General features: G+C 35.5%; 1 protein-coding gene across 1 annotated transcript in view; it reads right to left on the reverse strand.

The window, feature by feature from the left end:
* Positions 1-25152, reverse strand: part of LOC131791923 (uncharacterized) — a 37490-nt gene extending 12338 nt beyond the window's left edge. The window contains exons 1-28 of the mRNA XM_066171726.1: positions 25057-25152; positions 23500-23789; positions 22864-22987; positions 21541-21606; positions 20630-20672; positions 19954-19997; positions 15137-15233; positions 14107-14166; positions 13629-13685; positions 13477-13530; positions 13311-13364; positions 13168-13221; positions 12515-12552; positions 12209-12341; positions 11068-11280; positions 9712-9814; positions 9236-9327; positions 8266-8790; positions 6599-6870; positions 4163-4255; positions 3861-3953; positions 3559-3657; positions 3257-3349; positions 2953-3045; positions 2651-2743; positions 2349-2441; positions 2044-2136; positions 469-564 (exon numbers count right to left, since the gene is read on the reverse strand). Coding sequence (XP_066027823.1) covers positions 469-564; positions 2044-2136; positions 2349-2441; positions 2651-2743; positions 2953-3045; positions 3257-3349; positions 3559-3657; positions 3861-3953; positions 4163-4255; positions 6599-6870; positions 8266-8790; positions 9236-9327; positions 9712-9814; positions 11068-11280; positions 12209-12341; positions 12515-12552; positions 13168-13221; positions 13311-13364; positions 13477-13530; positions 13629-13685; positions 14107-14166; positions 15137-15233; positions 19954-19997; positions 20630-20672; positions 21541-21606; positions 22864-22987; positions 23500-23786 — 3162 coding nt within the window. The 5' untranslated portion in view covers positions 23787-23789; positions 25057-25152. The remainder of the gene's footprint in view (positions 1-468; positions 565-2043; positions 2137-2348; positions 2442-2650; positions 2744-2952; positions 3046-3256; positions 3350-3558; positions 3658-3860; positions 3954-4162; positions 4256-6598; positions 6871-8265; positions 8791-9235; positions 9328-9711; positions 9815-11067; positions 11281-12208; positions 12342-12514; positions 12553-13167; positions 13222-13310; positions 13365-13476; positions 13531-13628; positions 13686-14106; positions 14167-15136; positions 15234-19953; positions 19998-20629; positions 20673-21540; positions 21607-22863; positions 22988-23499; positions 23790-25056) is intronic.
* Between the last annotated feature and the right edge of the window lie 1485 nt (positions 25153-26637).

A 26637-nucleotide genomic window follows, 5' to 3' on the forward strand; every position in this document is an offset into this window, starting at 1 on the left:
AATAAAACTATGGTCTTCAAACGTTTTCTGACTAGGTTTTCCTTTCTTTTTATCCATGGCTGTCGTCCATGCAAAAAAATCTCGATACATTGCCCCGCAATTTTCTGGTCGTAAAGTCTAGTAAACAACGATTCAGACATGGTGAATCTCGTTCGAGCGTCTCATAAACGCAAGACGTTCGTACGTTTTGCACTTCCAAAGAAATTAATCCCCTTCTTCAATAAAGCTTTGCTCTCAAAATATTTTCTGGCCAGGTTTCCTGGCTTTCTATCCAAGTTTCCTTGTAGCCTGCAAGCATATCATCTTATGACTAGGGTGGCACTATAACCCTTCCAAAGAAACAACGAAAGAAAAAAGGGAAAGAGCTCGCAACTCCTTGCAACGTTTTCATCAACAGCCATAAAATATTTGATTTTCAAACTCTGACTTAACTCTTTATAACATGTACAATTTATCCTTCTAACGTACCCATTCTTCTTTGTTGACATCAGCTCCGTTCTCTATGAGCAACCTTACAATATCAGTGTGAGCATTACTTGCAGCCTCAACAAGTGGAGTATCGCCCTAAAAATAGAAAAGAAAAACAATGAGAAACTACAGCAATATATAAAGCACATTTTTCTTCCGTAACGATCAACCACTAGCTATATGGTTCAATCTGCTTTTGGGACGACTACAGTCCTCAAATGTTTTTCAAGCATAAGATCCGAAGTAGAACAACAGTTCAGCATATCATATCAATTCATTTTAATGGTTAGAAGGGGCACTAAGAATAAAGCAACATAATGACCTCCCTCACCACAGACATGGCAATTGTCTATGCAAAGATTCCTTCCTGCTTAACCACGAGTTTCAAACCTTTTAAGCTGGTTTTCAGTTCTGGTCCGATCGACATACGTTTTTGGAGCTTACAAATTTAAATAGTAACTACACCTACTAAATAACAATCGTTTATAGAATGGTGGGCATTTAACTTTCAAGGGACAAAATTAGCTCTGGAACACTGTGTTACTGTAAGGTCAAATAGTATTACCTTGTAAAAAAGTTCAACAAATCATGTGAATTCATACCAATGGTTGGTAGGGGCACAAAGAATGAGGAAACTTAATGACCCTCATCCTCACTATTGACACGACTTCTGTCCAGCTTAGCCGAGGCGCGAGTCATAAACCTTAAAGATGGTTTTTCACTTCCGGTTCGATGGATATACACTTTTGGGGTTTGTAAGTTTTAATGGAAGCTAAAAAAATTAAACCATATTATTCTCGATTCGGAAAACCTGATGTAAACTATGTCTGGAAAATGAAAACTTGATAATTTTAAATACAAGTCTTTGTTCCCTAAAAGCACTGTTGAATAGAAGAGTTTGTTTAAAAATACTTCTCCTTTCACAAATTTTTAACACATTACCACGCAATTATCTGGCAGTAAAGTCCAGTAAACAACGATTTAATCGTGGTAAATTTGTTACAAGCATCTAAAAAATCAAGGAATTCACAAGTTTTGCTCTTTCTAACAAATTTACCCTCTCTTTGAATAAAACTATAACCTCCAAATATTTTCTGACCAGGTTTGCCTTTCTTTTTATCCACGGCTTCTGTAAGTGCAAACTTCCCGTCCACTTAAACCGCAACTTTATTATTTTAAAATATTTAAATAAAAAATCAAATAATTTAAGTGATACTCGATTTGAAAAAAACCGGAGGAGTTACTTTTCAAGCGACAAATTAGCTTCAGAGTTAAGGATAGTTTGATTCCCAAATTTTAAACGTAAAACAAATTACAGCTGAAGAATGAAAACTGAACTTAGAGGTTTGCAATGCTAAATACGTTTTACGAAATCGTTAACCTTTAAAAAAAACTGGATAGAAAAAACACAATGACAAATGTAGAGAAAAGTAATATATACACAGCATTTTCTCTTCTTTCGTGACCACCCTAAGGATACATGGTTGAACCAGCTTTAAAGACGAGATTTAAACCCTTACTCTCAGACTCTGACTTAACTCTTCATAACATATACAATTTTTCCCTTTAACGTACCCATTCTCCTTTGTTGACATCAGCTCTGTTCTCTATGAGCAACCTTACAATATCAGTCTGACCATTTCTTGCAGCCTCAAAGATTGGAGCGTCCTTCAAAATATAGAAAAAGAAAACAACGAGAAAGTATAGTAATATATAAACCGCATTTTTCTCTATTCTCTAATCACCGCCCTAAGGAGATATAGTTCAATCTGCTTTTAAGACGACTACATTTTGATACAAATTTTAATGAAATTTTAACTCTTACTCTCAGACTCTGACTTTACTCTTTATAACATATACAATTTATCCATCTAACGTACCGGTCTTCGTTTGTTGACATCAGCTCCGTTCTCTATGAGCAACCTTACAATATAAGTGTGACCATTTCTTGCAGCCTCACTCAGTGGAGTGTACTTTAAATTATAGAAAAGAAAAACAATGAAAAAGTATAGTAATATATAAACCGCATTTTTTCTTCTCTAATCACCGCCTTAAGGAGATATAGTTCAATCTGCTTTTAAGACGACTACATTTTGATACAAATTTTAATGAAATTTAAACTCTTACTCTCAGACTCTGACTTTACTCTTTATAACATATACAATTTATCCTTCTAACGTACCCATTCTCCTTTGTTGACATCAGCTCCGTTCTCTATGAGCAACCTTACAATATAAGTGTGACCATTTCTTGCAGCCTCACCCAGTGGAGTGTCCTTCAAATTATAGAAAAGAAAAACAATGAAAAAGTATAGTAATATATAAACCGCATTTTTTCTTCTCTAATCACCGCCTTAAGGAGATATAGTTCAATCTGCTTTGAAGACGACTACATTTTGATACAAATTTTAATGAAATTTAAACTCTTATTCTCAGACTCTGACTTTACTCTTTATAACATATACAATTTATCCATCTAATGTACCGGTCTTCGTTTGTTGACATCAGCTCCGTTCTCTATGAGCAACCTTACAATATCAGTCTGACCATTTCTTGCAGCCTCAAAGATTGGAGCGTCCTTCAAAATATAGAAAAGGAAAACAACGAGAAAGTATAGTAATATATAAACCGCATTTTCTCTATTCTCTAATCACCGCCCTAAGGAGATATAGTTCAATCTGCTTTTAAGACGACTACATTTTGATACAAATTTTAATGAAATTTTAACTCTTACTCTCAGACTCTGACTTTACTCTTTATAACATATACAATTTATCCATCTAACGTACCGGTCTTCGTTTGTTGACATCAGCTCCGTTCTCTATGAGCAACCTTACAATATAAGTGTGACCATTTCTTGCAGCCTCAAAGATTGGAGCGTCCTTCAAAATATAGAAAAGGGAAACAACGAGAAAGTATAGTAATATATAAACCGCATTTTCTCTTCTTTAATGACCACCCTAAGGATATATGGTTGAATCTGCTTTTAGGACGACTACATTGTGGTAGAAATCTCAATGAAATTTAAACTCTTACTCTCAGACTCTGACTTTACTCTTTATAACATATACAATTTATCCATCTAACGTACCGGTCTTCGTTTGTTGACATCAGCTCCGTTCTCTATGAGCAACCGTACAATATCGGTGTGACCATTTCTTGCAGCCTCACACAGTGGAGTGTCCTTCAACTTATAGAAAAGAAAAACAATGAAAAAGTATAGTAATATATAAACCGCATTTTTTCTTCTCTAATCACCGCCCTAAGGAGATATAGTTCAATCTGCTTTTAAGACGACTTCATTTTGATACAAATTTTAATGAAATTTAAACTCTTACTCTCAGACTCTGACTTTACTCTTTATAACATATACAATTTATCCATCTAACGTACCGGTCCTTCTTTGTTGACATCAGCTCCGTTCTCTATGAGCAACCTTACAATATCAGTCTGACCATTTCTTGCAGCCTCGACGATTGGAGCGTCCTTCAAAATATAGAAAAGGAAAACAACGAGAAAGTATAGTAATATATAAACCGCATTTTCTCTTCTTTAATGACCAGCCTAAGGATATATGGTTGAATCTGCTTTTAGGACGACTACATTGTGGTACAAATTTCAATGAAATTTAAACTCTAACTCTCAGACTCTGACTTTACTCTTTATAACATATACAATTTATCCTTCTAACGTACCCCTCCTCCTTCGTTGACATCAACTCCGTTCTCTATGAGCAACCTTACAATATCAGTGTGACCATTTCTTGCAGCCTCAAAGAGTGGAGTGAGCTTCACAATATAGAAAAGAAAACCAATGAGAAAGTACTGTCGTAAATACCGGTGCAGCGCTCTATCAACTCTACGCTGCACCGGTATCGCAGGGGTCATGGGTTCAAATCCCGTACGGACCTGAATTTTTTTCAGGTCCTATTTTCAACTACTAGTTGAAAATAGTTCAGTAGTGTTCTTAGCTGCGAGGATCTCTTAAATTCGTATTCGTTCTGTGGTAAATGGTTGAGTCTGCTTTTCGGACGACTATACTCTTCAAATGTGTTTTAAGGATAAGGTCCGAAGTAGTATTACCTTGCACAACAGATAAGCATATGATAATAATTCAATTTATTGGTTAGAAGGGGCACTAAGAATGGAACAACACAATGAGCCCCCCTCACCACAGACATGGCTTCTGTCCCTTCCTGCTTAACCACGAGTTTCAAACCTTTTAAGACAGTTTTCAGTTTCGGTCCGATCAAGAGACGTTGTTAGAGGTTTTAAATTTAAAGGAAAACTATATAACTTAAATAATACTCGTTTCAGAAGTAATACGCATCTAACTTTTCAAGCGACAAAATTAGTTTTGGAATCAAAGATAGTTTGATTATTAAACGTGATAACAATAATGGCTGGAAATTGAAACCTGAACTGGGAGCAATTTTCAACGGTAAATATCATTCGAAATGTAAGTGTTCTTTTCCTGAAAGTATTGTTGAATAGAAGAATTTGTTACAAAATCCTTCTCTTTTCACAAATTTTTTAACACATTACCACGTACTTATCTGGCAGTAAAGTCCAGTAAACAACGATTTAATCGTGGTAAATTTGTTGAACGCATCTAAATATCAAGGAATTCACAAGTTGTGCACTTCTCAACAAATTTAGCCCTTCTCTGAATAAAGCTATGGTCTCCAAATATTTTCTGACCAGGTTTGCCTTTCTTTTTATCCATCCCGTCCAGTTAGGCCGCGAGTTTTTTATTTCCTGTCCAATTGAAGTACACTATTTGGCGCTTAAAATATTTACACTAAACTAAATAATCTAGGTAATACCCGATTCGGATAAAAACAAATATATTACTTTTAAGCGACAAAATTAGCTTTAGAGATAACGATACTTTTATTCCCAAATTTTAAACGTGATAGGAATTAGATCTGAAAAATAAAAACTGAACTTAAAGTAGTTTTTGCAATGCTAAATCTAAGGCAGTGTTCACACTTGGTGCCCGGGCACCGTGCCCGGGTTCTATTCTACGCCGGGCACCAATGTGAACACACCTTTTTTCCTGCTACCCACGCCAGAATTCGGGCACGGTGCCGGTGCCCGAGTACAAGGTCTCGACCTTGTACTCGGGCACTAAACTGGGCACTGAGTCCTTGTGTGAACACATTTTTCGTTGGTGCCCTGGCATTTTACCCACAAACCACTTGTTTTCGTACCCACAATTCCTTGTCCCACTCGAGATTTCAATAGTGAGCGTGTGCTCTGTTTATTGAATGTGAACATATCTTCAGACTGGGTACCGTGTGTCTGAACACAGCACCATTTTGTGCCGGTGCCCGGGTACTAGTGCCCGGGCACCAAATGTGAACACTGCCTAAGTGTTCATTCACAGTTCAGATTTTTTTAACTCGTGAGACGGACTTCGGCAAAAAGTTGGGACTGCTTGCAGTCAGACAAAAACTAAAATTGTGTTTTCCCCATGAGAAAATAAACCTCAGGCCTTGCGGTATTATGGTCAACTGACTCTCTACCACTCTAATACAGAGAACGCATTGGTGAACTTATCCTGTATCTACTAAGGTCATATGTGTGTCATTAAAAACTGCTTAGATCAGCAACGTAGTGTGTGTGTAAATAGATTGAGAAAGATGTTACGTTTTGGGCTCGACTTTTCTTTTATTCAACAATTAAGATTAAAACTTGCAATGTGAATGTGGCTGCCATTTTGATGAACTTTGTTGCCATTCGTGTTCAGGCACTGTTTTCAAGATTGCCATCTTGCATGAAAAACATCAACTAAAATGTTTCAAATAAATTAGTACCAAGGATTTATGACCATACAAGTTATATTAACCAAAGGTAAAAAATCTCGAAAGAAAGGAAACATGTTTCCACTTAGAAGCTAATAGTACAATAATGAAAGAAGACTGAGCTCTAGCGAATATTAAAGTTCACAGTTTGAAATCCTTCATAACTGATTAAAAAATCACGTGTGTACAGTCGTTAGCTGCTTTATACATGCATTCACCTCACCTTTTGAAACATTGTGTAAAGTTCTGCAATGAACAATAAAGATTCTGCCCTCAAGGAACTAACCTCCAAATGCTGGGAAAAAACTATACATAACAAACACACCTGGCTCTCTTTATTCTCCACTTCAGGACGACGACTCTGAACAGAGGTATCATCTGGTAATGATAGGTGAATATGCGAGTTCCCTTGTTCATAAAAGAGCTCCTGTTCTTGGCTTAAACCTTCCTCTGAATCAAAGACATCTTTTTCCACACCTCCATCAGTCTTATTTGGTTCAATAGATGAAATTTCCCATCTTGAATGCTCATCCTTTCCAGCATCTTCATTCTCACAAAGATCAAACCAACTGGCGAGACTTTCCCCTTCAATAATTGCTGGCAAAATATTATGGCTCACGTAAGTTTCCTTTTTAATGACATTATGCTGATGCTGAGTTTGTTTTAATAACGGAACAGGTTCTTAAGATTTTCCTGCTTTAGAATAATCCTAGTCTTAGATCCAACTTCTGGGAAGTTAAGGGATGGCTTATGAATGGATGGGATTGTATTTGGGAGACATGGAAGCAGCACTGACTACGATTGCAAGTAAGCCGATCAAGCATACGCCACTTGTCTCAATTGCTGCATTTCTTTAATGCCTCAGCTCGCACTATTGATATTTCTCCGAACAAGTTTCCGTTAAATTAAAACAGAATTTGAAACCAAATCTCTACCAATATAACCCAAGAATGGTATCAATTAGACATAAATGTAAAATTGAATATGAAAACATAATTCCTAGCCATAACCTGTAGTTCCATAACACTCTGCCATTTCTGTGTAACCAATTCTTTAAAGGGTAGCTGACGGCTAGAGACGAGGCGCGTCGAAAGAAGCAAACGAAAAGTTGCAACAGCAAGAGGTCTTCCTTTGTGCTGCTCACTAGTCTCCGTTAAAAAGAATAAAAAAGGATAAATCTTGTACATTTCCGGAACGTGGAAGAAGAGTTTCATTCACGAAATCAGATGACGACCTCACATGATACATGACAACACTTTGCGCTTAGTCACGCTCACTCCAGAATCGATGGGCCTGAGGTCACAGTGATATACACAGGACAAAATTTAAAGTCAATTACTTTTCGGCATGGACTGAAAAATATTTCTTTAAGTATAGAACTCGATAATGGTTAAGAAGAAAAAAAATGGTAATACATTTTTTTTTACAGCTGTTTGGAATGGCACGCAAATTACCTGTGGCTCTGAATAGTGACATGCGATCCGCCGCGTTTCGATTACTCGACCATCATTATTTTATTTCTCTCTTCGTATTTCATAGTCTCTAAATGGTGGCCTTTATCAGAAGGGAACAAACACTTTTTTTCCGCTCCTAAATTTCGGCAGCAGCTGGACAGCGAGGGCGAAGCTGTTACTTTCAGGTCTTGACATAACGCTTATCACTGCCGTGTAACGTATCACATCATTTGACCTGAATCGGAACGTTTTCAAAATGGCCGTCGATTAAGCGGCAAAAGAAATTTGTAGAAAATCTGGTTTCGCACAATATATCGTTTATTGCTCATTTAGGATTCTTAAACCTAAGAGGAATGTGTTGGGACAATGAAAGGGGGAAAATTTGGCGTCAGTTACCCTTTAAATAAATATAAAAAATTCAGCTTAAGGCCTATAACAGGAATTTGTAAACACTAAATATTTTTATCTGCATACAAATGATTCTTTCAGCAAGGGGAGATAAAAATCATTGGACTCTCAATTGCATAAGAATATTTACCTGATTCTTCCCACTCCAGACCTGAGTGTATTTTTTCATCGCTGCCCTGTGCAGGGGCCACGCTTAATTTACTGTCTTCTATATCATTCCACCAAGTGTTGCGTAAGGGAGATTGAGGTGCTTCTTGAGTAATCGACCCGGGATGTGTTGGTGATTGCTGGTTTGAAGTTACTGAAATACTTGAGTCTGAATGTTTTGGACTATCATTCTCTGTGATAAGTGTCTCAAAAAGTTCATCATCCTTGTCTTTACTTTCTTCGTTCTCCACATTTAAAACAGAAACATCAAGACAAAGCACTGGGGTATCATCCTGTGATGCCATTAAAGTATATGAGGTAATTTCTTCAGAACAGAGAGCTTGGTGACTGCAACCATTGGGAGTTTCACAACAGTTATCTGGATCAGACAGTGAAGCGTTATCATCTTCAGATGACATACATGAAGAATTCTCAGCATCAGCAAAATAGGGTTCTTCCCTTTCTTGAGGGCATGTCTGTTGATTGCCCTTAAAATTCTCAGAACAATCTGTGATGGAGAACAAAAACAAAAAATAAAATAAAAATAAGTCAAACATTGTGAGCCAAACATCCAATTCCAAATGGTAGCAATTTAAGCATTTTTCATGAAAGAAGACAATTCAAGGTAATTTTGTGACTAATTTTTCCACAGGCAACTCAACTTACAGTGTTGAATAATAAAATCAGCCCTTAGGCTATTTAACAATGTTGAGAAATATCTGGAAAAAAATCAGTTGTATCTTCATATCTAAATATTAGAGAGGGTACACACTCAAATAAGAAACCTTGGCACATATACACAGCATATCTTGATTTCCTCAAAAAGAATCAATATTATTTCAAATGTTTGAGGAACCATGAATGGGGTGTAACTGAAAGAATACAATGATATGCAGTAAGGTTCCTGTGAAGAAAAAGATATAGTTTGCTAATTAAGCATCACATCAACTAACGGAATTTTTCATATATCTCGCAAACAACTCTTGAAAGTTGTATCCACTTGTCTGTATTGGTGGGACAATGGCCACAGTTTTCCTCTAACAAACTGAAAATCAATCAAAATATGAGGAAACATTCAATCAAAGTCTCTCCAGTGTATAACGAATTACACGCGAATTTGTGTTTATCTTAATCCACTGCAAACAGTTGATCTCTAATTCTCCCCCTCTCATTGTTTCTTTGTTAAACTGTCCTTTTGGGTGGCTGCCAAACTAATTGGTTTAAATTCTACTTGCGTGTCTCCTTTAGAAGAAGCATGTAACGGATATAAATATCTGACTGCTACTTTTACTAATCTTTTTATTAACACCCAGGCAACATTGTGGTGTGATTCATTTATTAATGGTCGTTTTAGAGTAATCATTATCAGCAAGAATCCATCCAGGCAACATTTATCACAAGTCAAAACATGGGTGGTTGAAGCATTTACCATTTGATCCTATCTTCAAAGACCTGCATCAGATCTTCATTCCCATCTTTAAGCCTGACCTCACTACCATCGTTTGGAGCATCTGTTGCTTGCCCTGGTAATACTTGAAAAAATACAAGTCACTTTTACAGACTGCCTTAATGCAAGGTTTACTTAGCCCAATCCACTCAGGAATAATCACAGGTGAGACTTCCACTTCAACTAAATGCAACAAGTAAATATAGACCTATTGACTGCTTGGCCCACATGAGTTCTGGGGTCCTTTTTAATATGCAATTTCAGTCACCTCTATCAATGCCTTAGTTAAAATTTTGCTTCTTCCAACTGATTGATAATTATGTGTTAATTTAATTAAAAATATTCTCAATGCAGAGAAAGTAGTTTCCAACCTTTAATCTTAATTTTAAAGTTTAATTTTAGTGTTAAATTTGAAAAAAGCATTTAAACCTCACTTTTTATTTTCACTGAAATCATGCAAGATTTGATACCTAAATCTGTAAGTGTTCTAACTTGCAAAGCATTAAAAGTTTTGCATCACGGAAACGGGAAAAAAGTGCAAGTTTCAGAAGAAAAACAGATCACAGAAAGGGTCCTTGAACAAAAGCGAAGATCTACTTAATCTACTTATTCTAAATTAAGGTTTATAAGTATTTTTGTTCCTCGTGTGTAGCACTTACATGTATTTGAGGGTAGTGCTTATTCAAAAATTGGATGAAACAAGAAAATGTTTCTTTATATCAACAGTAAGAAAAAATTTTATAGAGACTAGCACAGGTGTCCTTTGAATATCACCATTTGCCTTTTCCAGCACTTTTCAAATTTGTTATCAGTTTTGACATCACTCAACCTCAATTTCACTGGCCCCTTCAAGATCTGGGTCTACAATCTCCAGCGCAAGAGGGTAGGCTCTTCTACACCTGAATCTTTGCATTCAAAAGGATTTGCATCTAGTTCCCTCAAGATATCCAACTGTGTATGAAGCTTGTGGAAAAATTAAATTTTCATATAAGTGCCACACAAGGAACATAATGCTTCTGCGAGCAAATACAGAAATTGAAAACTGGTTGGCACCAAGGTATACGAATTATTAGAATAAATTGTTTTGATGCTGCTGATTGGTTAAGACCTCAAACTTTAAAGTTCAATATTTAAAAACATGGGCAGAGCATCTTCAGAGTCATCTATTTCAAATGATATTACTATGATCATTGGCATAACTCAACCTAAAACCAACTCCTGAAAACTTTTGAAAGTGCCTCCCAATAGATTAGAGCATGTCAAAAGTTCCTTGACACTTACAATCTGATCTAATTTGTCAGAAGGAAGTAAACTTTAATAAACATGTGAGATACTTACCTGTATTTTGCTTGACAGATGCACTCTGATTCCACATGTTGACACTGTGTTTTCCCATCAAAGAAAACAATTTGGTAACCCCTTCTATACCATGCTGTACAGCTTCATAGGTAACCCTGTCAGTCAAGTCTATATATTGGAAATATATTTCTCCCAGTAACCTCTCTGATTGTGAGTACACCTGCACTGTCACAGGTCCCGGCTTTTGAGCAGCTAAATTAAACAATTAAAAGAAATCAATAAAGTAAGAGAAATTGCAAGGTTGTCAAGAATAAGACTAGATAAAGTCTTTTAGATTTCATTATTTATTAATATATTTGGTGGCTATATTTTAACAGATTTTACATAGCTTGCATCAGTTGAGTGGGAATGTCCATGAAAGAATAACCTTTCAGATTTCCTTTGATATCTAATTGTAACCAAATTGTGAGGATCAGATTGCAACTAACACTCACAGGCAGAATTTGGTTGTGTCCTCGTGTACTGGTACACAAAGGAACGAAACATTAATGAACTGCGTCACAACTCCATGTATGGATATGAAAACAATAGGAATTCCTCCGTGTACCGGTACACCAGGACAGCCCCCAGAATTTGATTAAAATATCTTCCTTATATGACAGGCATAAATATGGACTCAGCTCCTCTTCAATTATAGTATAGTGGAGTATGTGCTGCAGAGGTTCTAGCAAAGGCAGGCAGTAATCTCCTCAGTAGCAAGGTCACCATGGAAACTCAGCTATAGCTCACCTCCAGGCACCAGTAACTATGAAACTAAAATACTGGTCAAAGTGTGTGGAATATATGGGAAGGGAAAAAGCAAGAAAAGCAGCAAAGCAAACCAAGCAAAAGCACAAGGCAATGAAACTGAAAATCTGCTTTACGGCTTCCACATTTCATTGATAAAATTGACTTGGTTTGAACCTTAATACCTAATTTACATTTGTCCTCATTCTTCTACTAACATACTTGAAATATTTCTATATTCAATTATTACAAAATACTTGGATCCCAAATGTTAAAGTTAAAGTCAGTGTCTTTTATACATAACTTTCAATATCCTGCTCATATAGGCTAGTACAGACTGAGGCTGCTAAATCTTTCATCTCATCTCTAAAACTTGAATTTTGCAGATACTTGCCTGGAATGATCCCTGTGAGGTTTACATTGTTCACTTTCTTCAACTCTACACGATGTTGTCCAAAATTAGCATATCCACCCCTGATATCTCCTGGAAGTACATCCTTTAATACAATCAGGAATTGACCTCCACCCTACATGAATGTAACAATGAAGGATATCAGAAAGTTTAGTTCAACTGAATGGTGGCCATATAGTTCGAGCTTTCTCAAATGTTGTTGAAAAATTATTATAATGCAAACCCAAGGGTCAGCAGGTTACTTTCAATATTATAAAAGAAAAGTTGAGATAAAAAACCAAAACTAACTTTCAAAGGGCTTGACGAAGGGACTATCATCTCCACCACTGTAATAAAACATTAACTATTATAAATTATAACATAATTACACATAAAGTATGCATGTATTACATTTACAGGGTTGCCACTCACTCAGATAAGAAATGAAAAAGTTACCAGACCTTGCTGTTTACTCTTAAATAATTTCCAATAATCTTGCAATAGATAGAAAATGATGAAAGAAAAAACGATCCAAGTTACAAGAGCTCTTTCTTCTTTTGGAAACAATTTATAGTTGTTTCTTCCTTTTTGACCTCCAGAGCTGCTACAAGCATCATTTGATGAACCATTAAATTAAAAAACTTAAGAAAATACTTTTTGGGAAAAAAGTGTCTTATAGCTTTCTGAAACTTAAGAATCAAATTTCCTGACCTTATAACAACAATATGCTAGATAACTACATGACCTTTCATATTATTTATAATTTTTCCCTGACCAGCATAAAAATATCTTTTTCATCAATTACTTCCCAGACCATGACAGCACTACCAATTAAGATAGTAATTCCTTCTCACAATAAATTATTTTTGGCAAAAAATTCATTACAAGACTATGGACCTATTTTCAAAAGAAACGTCAACCCAAAGAGAAAACAATCGCAACTACAACAAAAACAAACATACAGTTAACTTTTTCTTCACTATTGATAGCCTCTGCACTTTCCACTCTTGAATCACCTGCAAACGTTATAGTGAAATTGGTAAGAGATAAGCACTGAATGGTGTATGTAGCTCTACATTGAAGGAATATCAAAACGAAAGCTTACAGCTTTTTGGTACAGCATTGCTGTTAGCATCCTCTCTTTCCACTCTTGAAGGAACTGTTCAATTTGGAATGAAATAAAAAAAATTAAGTGACATGAAATCAAGAGAAGTTTTATGACAAATACCATTTCCTAAAAATAAAAATGAAAACTATACATATGAGCATACAGTTAACTTCTTCTTCACTGTTGACAGCCTCTGTACTTTCCACTCTTGAATCACCTGTAAAAGTTTGAATGAAAATGGTAAGAGCTAGACAAACACTGAATGGTATATGTAGCTCTACTGTACATTGAAGGAATATCAAAACAAAAGCTTACTTTTTAAATTATCTGCATTGCTGTTGATAGCATCCTCCCCTTCCACTCTTAAATGACCTTTTCAATTTTGAAAGAAATTTTAAAAAAATAAGTGACATGAAATCAAGTTCATGTTTGATGACAAATGCTATTTCCTTATAATATTTATGAGGTTCTCATAAAGGAACCTCTTTAGAGTAAAAAGCATAAGAACATATCTGCATTGGCCAAACATGCACTTACAGAAAAGTGTAAAGTTCAGAGCCTGTAAAGTAGTTTTGAAATATGGGATGTAATAAGAGCGTACCAGGTAATTGTCATGACAAAGGAATTTCAGTTTCTACTCTTACAGCTGTGTCATAACACATGACAGTCAATCTGCAGCCTCCTTAGCATTGGATCTAGGATGCTTAATTTGTTTCTGTTATGAGAGCTTCAACAGGCACAAATCATGACTGCTTCCAAAAAAATTTTAGTGATATTGCTTTAAGTAGCTTACTCAGAGTATGTTCTTGAGTAGCAGCTGTGTTATTCACTTCACTCCCAGCAACATGGAAAGCTAAAGAAATTGGAATAACTTTGATTAGTGCAATAAAACCGAATAATGGTCGTTACAAGAAACATGCAATTTGCATGCAAGTGGTTAATTAACAAAGACAAAGAAACAAAGGTAAATCTTCATCTATCGAAGGAGACAATGTAAACTGGTACTAGAAATATACCAACTGTGATACACTCTGCCTCATTCACTCCTCAGCAATTCCTAATACCTCCTCCCTATCATAACACCTGAATTATATAATGCCCATGTAGCCAGACTGCCTGACTTTTCCCTCTAAAAGCAGATTTTGTTGTGATCTAACAATACTTTACAGGTTGTGGAAATGGGTCAACAGTAGTGATGCTTGCCTTTCAAACATGGGTTAGGTTTTTTCTTCACTTTTGACCTTGTTTCTAGGGTTTTTCCCCAGGTTCTTCCATTTTCCTTCCTCAGTCTACAAAAACTAACCGTCTAAATCTTAATTTTTAACATGGGAAGGAACAGACAAAGAGCCAGCCAGTAGAATTAAGTACCATTGCTAAGTTCCAATTTATTTGATTCATCTAATTTTCATATTATGCACAATTAAGCCAAAAATGCTATGTTCTTAAAGGAAAGGCTATGTCTTTTTGCTATGTATATAATCAAGATAAGGATGCACTTTAAGACTTTAGAGAGACCCTAAGAAGTTTAAGAGGGGCTCTCAAATGCACCTCAAGGAGCTTTCAGCTAGCTCTCATGACCTGGAACCTTCCTGTGTACATGTACATTCAAAACATGATATATGCGTGCTGAGCATGAACCAACTCTTAAAGAAGTTTAAGAGGGGCTTTCAACTGCACCTCAAGGAGATCTCAGCTAGCTCTCATGTTGTTGAACCTTCCTGTGTACATGTACATTCGAAACATGACATATGCATGCTGAGCATGAACCAATTCTTAATTATATTCTCTATCAATAACTGCAGGTATGTCAATAATTTACTCACCATGAGTGACTCCAGAAGGAGAGTCAAGTGGTGAATTTTCAAATAATGGATATCTATTAAATATCTCATTCGTCTCTTCTTCCATAGGGTAATAGCGCTGACAAAATAAAAAATAGGTACCCAATGGGTACTTGTGTCTGCTGTAGTGGAATGGAATCTGCTGTAGGCGCCTATTTTTTTGAATACTGTTAAACTGGCTAGAAACATCTCCCGAAAGGCAGTGCTATGGAATGCTCAAGGCATCACAAAGATGGGGAACTGAAGTGGTGAATGTCCAATGCTCCAGTTGGAGGTAAGGGATCATCAATATCAATCATCAATATCATGATGGTGATTACATCTTCATCACTGTTTAAATAACTTTTATTGTGTTATGGTACTGCAAAGAATCTAACATTAAAGTGAACGTTTCTTTTATTTTGTAGCAGAATATTTAAATCAAAGAATTGAAATACAACAGCCAATAGTTTTTAACAAAATTGAATAGTATCAGAAGTCTTTGTAACACAAGACAACTGTAATGCAAAGCAGTAGCAGTTTTGCAAAGCAAGAAAAAGTCTCTGGTTGTAATAATTCCTAAGAAATCATTATGTTTTTCATTTAATGGTAATATGCAATCAATTTGGAACAAAACATAGGTAAAACAAAGTTAGTATATTTACATTGTTGTGTTCAAGTAACCAATAGGTGAATATACTTTTAAAAGTATTTTGAAGTGTTTGTCTTTTAATTGAAATGAAATGTATCAGAAATGTAATGCAACAGAAATATTATCCCAAAAAAAGCAGCACGTGTACTTGTAAATAATGTTTATCAGTCAGAGAAACAATCATTTCACTTAAAACCAGTGTCTACAAAATGTTTGTTGCAAACTGTAACAAAACAGGTATTATTAACGTTTGGTATTCAGTAGTAATTTCCACTGATGTGTGACAGGAAATTGTTCATTTTATTCAGATTTGCACTGACTCCACTATTTTTGTTTGTTGTTGAATGTTATGCTGGTTATAGTTGGTAACTCTAGAAGAAAGGTAGTTATGGTTTCTTCAGTGATCGGAAGAGTGCTCTTTCCTTGTGACGCTAGCATATCATGCAGGATGTCGTTGAACAGGGTCACTGTGATCTTCGATTCTTTAATTTGTACCAGTAGTTGTCCATAACATTGTTGAATGGTGGACTTCATATTCTGCTTGAGCCCACAAGTTGAACAGGTTAGTATGGGAGACATCTCTATTACCAGCTTTTTGTTACAGTTGCAGCAGGCTTGATATGCCGTGACACTTCGCACTCCAAGTATTTCTGCTGCTGCTGTTGTATTGGTAAAGTTCTGAGGTAGCTCAGCAGGATTAATGAGATCCACAGAATTGTTCCCAAAGTGTCACCTTAATGGCTCCATGTGGGTCCACAAGATAGGCAAACAACTTTTTTTTTTCACCATACTCTGTCTTCACTTTTTTTGTTGATGACATCTGAATAAGTTTGGCTTTGATGGTGATACTTTGATTTGTGTTTGCAGCTGAAATTGATTGGATATTGTTGGCACTTGGCAACTCAATTCTTGAAAAAGGTATTTCTTTTGTAGGCTCTAACAGTACATTGTTATTCATCAGTACTGTGGTTGCTTCTCCTGCTCTTTCAATTCTAAAATTTCGAAGTTTTATTGGAGATTTCTTTTTGCTCATTTGATCAAAGTGTTCCTGTTTACTTCCGGAGACGCAGACTCCTCTTACTAAGCCATCGGTGGTTTGTATGGACATGTCAAAGTAAGATGTCTTGCTACTTTTTTTAGTTGGAGACACATTGTGTAAGAAACCAACAATCTCTTCTTTTTGTTCTTCCATTGACTGCAAGTGAAAAAGAACCTTTTGAGTTTGTTTCATAGCAATATAATGTATTTCAAAATTTCTAATAACATAGGGAGCACTGCATCAAAAGACGACGACGACTACGACTACTACTACAAATTTTAACTATAACAACAAAATGCCAAAAAAAAAACTTACCTAGGTGAATTATAATTTTTTATTTGTTTACTTATTCATTATAAATCAATCAACAACAGCAGGAATAACACTAAATGAAGGTTGAGGAGTGCAGTATACTGCAAACTGTTTATTAGATGATACTAATACTGAAAATCAAAGTGAACAAGAAATAGAAAAGAGCAGTGGTTCCAATAAGCAAGATGGAAATGACAGTAATGATAATGATGATCAGTGGACTGAAGATGAAGCAGAAACACCTGCTGGTGTTACTGACACCATGTTGACCAACACACATTATTTTGAAGACAGTCTGCCTCAACGTATTTTAAATGTTGCACCAGGAGAGGGAAACAAACCCTTAAGTATATTCAGAGATCAATATTCTGAAGAGTTAGCATATCCTGGTATATTCCTTGGTCAAAGTCGACCAGAAAATAAAGATAGACTAGCTAATGTTCATTATAGCGACATTTTTAAATCTGAACTAAGACGATCAGATAGGAGAGCTGCTATGTGTGTTGAAAATATATTCTTCAAAACAAAAAAGCTTCAAATGAAAATTCTCTTAAGAAAATCACAAGTTGCACTTAGGAAGTGCAAAGGAAATAGCAAATCTTCAAATGCTGGACAGTTGAAATGTGAAGGAGCAATTGAGCGCTTGATTCATCTTGATGAAGGATTCCAATTTTTGAAAGCATTGATACCTTACAACTGTATGCAAAGATCTGTTCATAGCGATGCTTAGATAGTAATTATCATAAGAATACTAGTTCTAGGTTTCTCTCCTCTGTATAAAATCGCCACAGCTTTCGCACATGTTTGTCTAGTGATAGATGTTTTCATGTGTGTAGTGAAATACATGTATCTTCTGCCAAATCCATTTCGTAAACAGGGCATATTATATCCCGCATTGGGCTTTGTAATCCCCAAGTGAGACTTAATAATTCCCTTAACGGGCTTTTCATTCCCCAAATGGAGCTCAATTGTTCCCCGAAGGGACTTTGCATTCCCCAAATGGGACTCATAAAGCTTATTTTGCGTCCTGAGCACTTGCAAAATGGCGGGGCGGTGATCGTGTTGGCGCCGAGAAAGCTTCAGTCGATTTACAAATTCAAAGCATCTTTCAAAACCTTTCACTCGGCCGGAATGAAACCCAGTGCGAATGCTGTGGCCAAATGAGAAAACACCTTTTAAGAAATCCATTACAAATATGAAAAGCGAAAAGATCACTCACCTTGCAAGCAATAATACACCCTGGCTTGACGAACGAAATCAGGACGATACGACGCAACCCAAACGTTTTTCGAAAGCACATAGTTTGACGGATTTGACTTTGTCCTTTTCTCAGATTTGATTGGTTCCGAGTCTTCCCGGAAATCGGTAGTTTGCCACGACCTCTTTCCTTTGTCCTTTCCTCGTATCCGATTGGATAGATTATTCCCCTGAGGAACGAAGTTTGCACCCGAAAGTATTACAGGCCGAAAGTATTACAGGCCGAAAGTATTACCCCTCCGTGCATACTTCATGTATCTCATCACCAAATGGAATCCGCAGTGAAACGTCAAGAGTAAATCCGAGATCTTGTCGTATATGAAGTAGCTGGTCGCGCGTTTTACAGCTTATCTAAGTGTCTGCATGCATTATAAATGCAGCAGACACAAAAACATGGAAAGACAATTTGAAACCATAATAGTAAGCCTTCTGAGCAAAGCCATCAGTGTTCTCTGACGTCAAACATGTGCCCCTACTTTCTCCAGAAAAATCTTGATGTTCAAATTTCCTTTCTAACTCATCTCGTCATTAGCATTGTCTATTTTGATTGCAGCTATAGAACCTCTCTAGATACCAAAAGGCGTGTTAAAAATGGTCCTCTAAAATGATGGTTTTAGTTTATTGTTAAGCTTGAATACATGTTAATGTTTCATAAGTCAGCATTGATATGAAATAGCTAATTGCCTACAAAGGAGTATCATACTGTGTTAGCTATATCCAATCTCAAATCTAACAAGTGTGAAAGGAATCAGTATAACTACTGCTTTATTAAGTTCTCTACTTTAAAACAATAATATCGCAGTAGCTCACATAATATTTTTTCCAGTTATCATTTAATATTCAAATCAAAATGATCACAAGTTGATGCAACTTCCAACCACAAATACAACCGAATAGATCCTCAGATAATTGGTACATAATGAGCAAAGTTTGAGAAATTCAATTCAGATTAAAAACTTCACAAAGCCAGACAAAATAAAGTAATCTTAAATCAAAGAAACTTTTGGAAGTAAGAATTGTAATCTTTTTAGACAATAACTTTTTGCCTTTCTTTAGTTTCAGCTCATGAAGAATTAAAGCATTAAAGCTATACTGAGTTTGTTCAATTTCATCATAAACGTATCCACAAGTCACATGAATTGGTCACAGTCTAATCTTGATAATGCTAACAGGATTGCAAGGTGGAGTCCAAAATAGGATGACCACAAAGCTGGTGTCCTATTTGTTAATAGCAAGTATGATAACAGACCAAATTGGACAACACAAAGTCCTGTTTCCAAACAATCAAAACTTATAATGACAAAATATGAGAAAGAAACTAAACATTGATCATGCATTATCATAAAAAAAATGTCAACTGGGCAAAATGTGCACTACATGAACTGTCAACTGTCATATTACACTCTCTAATTACAAGCATGACATGACACTGTCCTATTATTGCATAAATCTGGCTGGTGATGACCAATCACATGGGAGAATTTTGTTACAGTTTTGATTAATTAAAGTAAACCAGAAAAATGAATAAATTAATGCTTTAAATGTTGTAATATGTTGTACCTGCACATCATCATCTTGTCTGTTATTGACAGGTAGTGGACCCTCTGTGGTAAATGTATGACACACGAGTAATGGAAACAAAATATAAACCACACACTATTTTAACTTTCAATTTTGTTATCTTATTTTTTTAAATAATTTTTTCCATATTACATATAAGATTACAACAAATTAGAACAATTGGTAAAAAAAGAAAAATTATAAATTAATAATCATGATAACAATAAAAAAAAAACAGATTAGTATGGTGAGGAAACCTATAGTAATAAAAGGTATTTGGTTGTCTAATAAAGATTACATTATTAACTTTTCATGATGTATTTCACAGGAGTCAATGTGAAGGTTTTCAAAATGCACCAAAATGCAACCACAGGTCTGAAGATCCATAAATGTTTAGTGTATTTCAGCAACCAAGCAGAATGTACAGGTGATTACAACTGTAGTTTTTTCACTTGCTTTTCTCTTGTCCCGTAATCTTATTATCAAACATAGAACTATCATGTTTGAGGATCAAGCTCTTCAGGCTACATATATATATATATATATATATACATATATATATATATATATATAGGTTTTAGCAAACTGTGTTTCCTGAAGAGTCATTGAAATTGCAGTGTCCATCAAAGACAATTAATATACAGAATATTTATAGTAACAAACCACCACTAATTACCAGAAAATTCTATGCCTGAGTCGCAGGTATCTGAAGAATGTCCCTGTAAAGTAAAATTTTGAAGTATTCAGTAAAATATACATTCATATCTGTTTAAAAATTCTAGTGCACTCTGTTGGCTTTATAGTGATAATTATTGTCAATTACCAGCATCATCATCAACACAATCATTGACTATAAGAAGAGATTTTCATAATAAGGGCAATTACATTCTCCCCACAATGATAAAAATGAGCCACCACCCTTGAATTAAAGATAATTTATTCTACAAAGTCTACTCATTGAAAATTGCACCAGCAATATATCAGTAGAGCACATAAGCACTAAAACATGGAACAACCTAAAAGCACCTAAAAACCACCTACAACCACCTCAAAAATTTCAACAACCACCAACAACCACCTCAAAAACATCTACAACCACTCGCAAACAATCTAATACCATCCAAAACAAGGCATAAATGTCTAAAATAAGGCGCAACAACAACATGCATGTCGTGTACATGAAATACGAGAATTGAGCAAAACCTCCACCTCCCCCTGAAATCTTATTCTCCCTGGTCCCTTGTACAATCAACCATCTCATGTCAAATGAAATACAAGAGCATGCTAATTATATTTTATATTCCCTCAGTAGCAAAGGACTTTCATTGTTTAGAGTGGTTTTCTTTATGCTGAAAATAATGCTAGCAGGACAATGTTTGGACAAGTGAAACCTGAAAATTGCTTGTCTATAGGGCAAGTTATAATTTTGGAGAGTGATCTCTGTCTCTAGTGAAACACAAACAAGTTTCTGAAGATATTTCAACGTAAATGTAGCTGAATCACTCTAGACAGCTACATTTTCAAAGTAAAACATAGCTTTTTCAGCATGTTCTCTCCTGTGAAGTAACAAGTAAACCCACTACTCACATTTCTAGAGATCTGCATATTTTCCACTTGGGCTGTTAGTGAGGGCTGTTGATCGTTATTTTCTTCCTGTAAAGTAATAACAACAACAGTTTATTTCTACTACTGTACACAACTAAAAGAATTTACAAGAATATAATTATGAATAAATAAATAAACAATACATACAGTAGCGGGACACTCATAATATCTAAAAAGCTAAACTAGTTGGGTGACCATAATTATGATAATTAAAAACGTGAAAGTCAGGAAAGAAGCACAACAAATACATTGGTACACATAAATATCATAAAATTGGTACAAATGTAAATATACATAACAAGACAAAAAAATTGAGATGAAGTACCAAAATATTAGTAAAGATTAATCAAGACTAATGAAATGTGAAGCTAGTTCTTCTTCATCAAGCTCATTCCGTAATTTAGGTCCATTAAATCAAATATCAAATTTGCTATAATTTGTTTGAATTTTTGGAAGATAGAAAGTAAATCTAGATGTAAAGCGAGTATTTACATTATGTTTCTAAGATGTTTCAACAAAAAACGAATCAAAGATTTTTGGTAGTTTGCTGGTATTAAATTGGTGTATAAAAAAGAGAGTTTGAAGCTTGATATGATCTTGAAGCTTAAGAAGGTTAAGCTTAGCAAACAAAAGACTTGCAGGTGCATCAAAACTTGGGAAAGTAATTAGACGGATTGCTTTCCTTTGTATTATTTAAAGTGGTTTAATGTTATGGTCATAAGTGTTGCTCCAAACTATACAGCCATAGGAGAGAAAAGGAAGTAATAGCTCACAATTCAATGCAACAGTGATTTTACATTAAAGCTTTAAATAAATGTCAGTATAAATGTAATAGTCTGGTCAAGTTAAATGTGAATAAAAACAAATGTATACAATTTTCTTTTAAAACTTAAAATAAAAAAGTGTAACAGTGCCTCTTAGCTTGTATGTTTGATGAAGCAACCAAAATAAAGCAACATTTACCAGACCTTAGTTGTGATTCTATTGATATCTTTCCAAAAACGTTCTTGACAAAATCTTTCATCCAAAATTTTAAGCATGGCTTAAATCTACAAGTGCAGCTTATCCCTTGGTGTTTACAGTATTTTAAACCTGCTTAAAAGTGATCTGTGTGGTGTTTTCTAAAATGAAAGCAAGCAGATGAAGGTGGTCATGAATGAGGGTTCTTCCTCCAGTGTCAGACTGCTACAAAAGGGATTTGATGTCAAAATGATATCAACTTACCAAATGCATGAAAGATAGCGCAAAGTATTGTTCTTAAATATAAATATTCTGTCTCATATAGGGCTGATTAATAATTCAAACCTCCCAGTAGATGTACAACACACTGTGCCCCCTTATCTCTCGGTTGAGCACTTCCCCACTCCAAATACATCGCTCTCCACAGAAGTCAAGTTTTACTTTTTGAACTGCTTTTGCACAAAAAAATCTGCAAATGAAAGTTGGTGACAAAGATAAAAGACATCTAAGGATTCATTCATGATGTTTAAAGGCCTATCCATATATTACACAGACACATATATCACCCTGCAGTCTTTGAACCACTACAATTTTTTGTAGGATTGAAAATGTGATAATCGACACAATTAAAATAGGTAGGACAAAAATGTCTTGGAACAACCATGTGTATTGTCAATTAGATATGCTAGCAAACATAGTAAACAAGGGTTTAAATAATTTCACTCAAAGGGAATATATGGAGGGTAAGTCACAAATTTTTTCACAAGATTTTCCTTACTCTTCAAGACCTCAAAACCATCCATGTTGGAATCACAGACTTGTTTAACAAACACTTCAAAAGTTATACTTAAGAATTCAGTTCACTTAAAAGAATGTGCTATTCTTTCAAATTATAGTTTGACACAAATTACAATTTAAATGTCAAATTTTTCATCAGACAAAATTCAATTATTTAGGTTGATTTCCTCTTAAAAATATTACCTTTCAGCATTGGCAAGAATAGGAAAGGTATTCTTTATTACTTCTTTTATATCTTCTGGTGTCATGCTCTTGGTAAATAAGATTTCTTGACGCAGCCTTGGATCTGGATATATTTCATTTGACATAGTGATTGTAGTTGGCATGAACACTTCATTTGCTTCTTTATTTTTGCCAACAACCCCCTCTGTTAAGACCACAGCCATCTTTTTTATTATATCATGAGGGCCTTTCCTTGTGGGTTTCTTCCTTTTTCTATCAGATGGAGAATCATCATCCATAGAAGCCATTACCTAAAGAACACAAGATTCAATTAACAGGTATACCTATCAACATATAATTATAACATTAATTACGAAAGCAGTGCCCCAGATATCAAAGAAATGATCACTCTAGACCAAAAAATCCCTGTGTGGGTGAACTCAGGATGCAATAGTGTCCAAACTACAACAGAAGATAATTATGGTTACATGTACACCAACCACTCAGGTCAGGTCATCATCGCATTACCCAGCTAGAAAGGTTGACTCTTATTTTCTAGATTTTTGGCTAAGATGTTGCATAAGATTCCTGTCAGTGGTTAATTAAGCTGTGAAATATAACCCTTTTCTGAAGGATCAAAAGATTCTAAAAACAAGTTGACTGTGTGACTGAGACACTAATAAACCTATCTTTTAATGTTTGAATAAGTCCCATAACAATGCACACAGTCCAGTAAAAATTTAGAACTCCTTGAGTGTGTGTGAATGGGTGTTCTATTTTGATAAGGAAACATTTGTTGCTTTTTACATTTCCCAGGCATTAGGTGCTAGTAGGCTTTTAAAAACTACAATAGATGGAGGAAGATGCCTTTTCACGACGAAAGTTGTCCCACGATGACTGGCCCACTAAAGCCAGTGTGTGTGTGCGCGCGTGCGTGGTTTTAGTCATGTGACCCAATTTTCCAGCCACTGATCGTGGTGACCCCACGAGCAAATACAATTTGGCGAGGAAATAAATGTGAAATGAAAACGAGTTGTTAAAAGTCAGTCTTTGATGAAACCAATTGTTAAATGATGAGAGATTAAACACAACAGAATGATTTTTTTTAACCTGACAGTCACATTCGATCAAAAACTCAGACGTAACTTACATTTTCAGGAAGACTGTGGCAGCTACCTCTCAATAAAATGCAGGTAAATTTCGTATAAGTCAAACGACGGACAGATTAACCGTAACTTTTTCCTTGATGAGTATTTTTGAAGTCTTTAGTTCGGATGTTTTCGTTCCAGACATTTGAATTCATTTCACAATGCTTATCATTAAAAACCCTTGTTTTCGGCAAAGCACACGCAATGTTGGAGCTCAAAAGACGTGCTGAGCTACAAATATACGAGTTGCGTCTATATGATCTGCTGCTAAAATTTTTTGAAATGTTTCCAAGGAAAATCGAAAATGTTTCTGTTTGAAACATTCGCGTGATAGGGTTTCTTCAAAACGAAATTCTTGTGAGTTGAAGGTTTATTCATGGAAATTTAGCACTAAATCATTTCATACTTGCTTAAAGTACTTATTCCTTACCTTATAAAGCTGAGCTTCAGCCCAACTGCCTCTTACTAAACTCGATCTTGTCGCATAAGCGTCAAATAAGCAGGAATAAACAAGTCGAAAGCCATATTTATAGTGAGATCGCTCACGTGATCACAACTTTTGTAATTGACGTGACAGGTGGCGAACCAAAGACAGATTTACTGATGATCTGATCACTAAGTCATTTCACACTTGTTTGATATAAGTATAAGTAAACCCTCTCTATATCTCACCGATTGAAGCTGAGCTCAAACTCCGTAACTCCTGATCGAATTCAGCCCCAAAACACTAATGAATACATGCACCTCAACAGCTCCGTAAAAGAGCGTTCGCTCTAAAATCGATCACGTGGTCAATAACATTTGCACTATGCAGTGCGCACGAATAAGCTGCTGATTTTAACATCCTTTCTATGCTTAAGTCGTCACTACGTTTTAAGACGATATATTTTTCTTCCCTTCCTCTTGATACACGACTCCAAGCGTACGATGACATAGTAGTATTTTGCCTTACTAGTCATTCCACCATAAACAAAGTTGATCGCGGTACTGGTAAAAGGAATATTCAAAAACTTACCAAACTCTCAGTCAAAGCTTCGATCAAAGAAGAAAAGAAAGTCAGGAGTGAACAAAACATCGCCTAATTTTCCGCGACTATTACAATCGTTCCTCCAAAACAAGCCCTCAAAAGAGTTATAAATCCTCTGCCGCAGAGTTGATATTTGGTTCAATTTCAATGTACCTTTTACATTTCATCGTTACATTCGTTCATTTCATATAGGCAAAAAAAAACATAAATATAAATTCCTGAAAACTCTTAGAAGACTATGGCAGCTACCTCTCAAAAAAATGCGGGTAAATTTAGTACTCAAGTCAAACTACGGACAAATCAACCGTGGCCATTTCTTCCATAAACAATTTTGAAGTCTTTGGTTCGAAAGGTTTTCACCACGATTATCATTAAAAGCGTCGCAAGATTTCGGCAAACCGCACTCATTAATCTAGGTAAAAGACGCTTTTAGCTACAAAGATACGAGTTGTGTCTAAAATATGACATACTTCAATGATCTCCTGCACGAATTTTTCGAAATGTTTATGAGGAAGATCGAAAATACTTCTGTCTGAAACATTCGTCTCATGGGTTTCTTAAAACGAAATTCTTGAAAGTAGAAGGTTTATGCAAGGAATGGTGAACTTAAAATTTCAAACCAGCTTGAAATATGTATAAACACTCATCTCTCACCTTTTAAAAATGAGTTTCTGCTCGAGAGCCCCTAGTCGAACTCGACTTTGACGCATAAGCGAGAAGCTTCCTTAAAATCGCTCACGTGGTCGGTCTCAGCAGATATAACTATTTGCGTCACTTTTGCTATTGAGGTGACAGGCGGCCGATAACATCGGACAACGTGACAAATTCGCTAATGATCACATTACAAGCTCTAACTCGAAGCGGATAGTTTTTTTTGTTTTTGTTTTGTTTTTTTTGCAGCAAGGATCTGATGGAAGTTATTACAAGTTAACAAGACTTTTGGCCAAGTGATTAACCATTCTCGCATTCCGAAAAAAGCAACAA

The sequence above is a fragment of the Pocillopora verrucosa genome, chromosome 9 (genome assembly GCF_036669915.1).
Source record: "Pocillopora verrucosa isolate sample1 chromosome 9, ASM3666991v2, whole genome shotgun sequence".
Taxonomy (NCBI): Eukaryota; Metazoa; Cnidaria; class Anthozoa; order Scleractinia; family Pocilloporidae; genus Pocillopora; species Pocillopora verrucosa.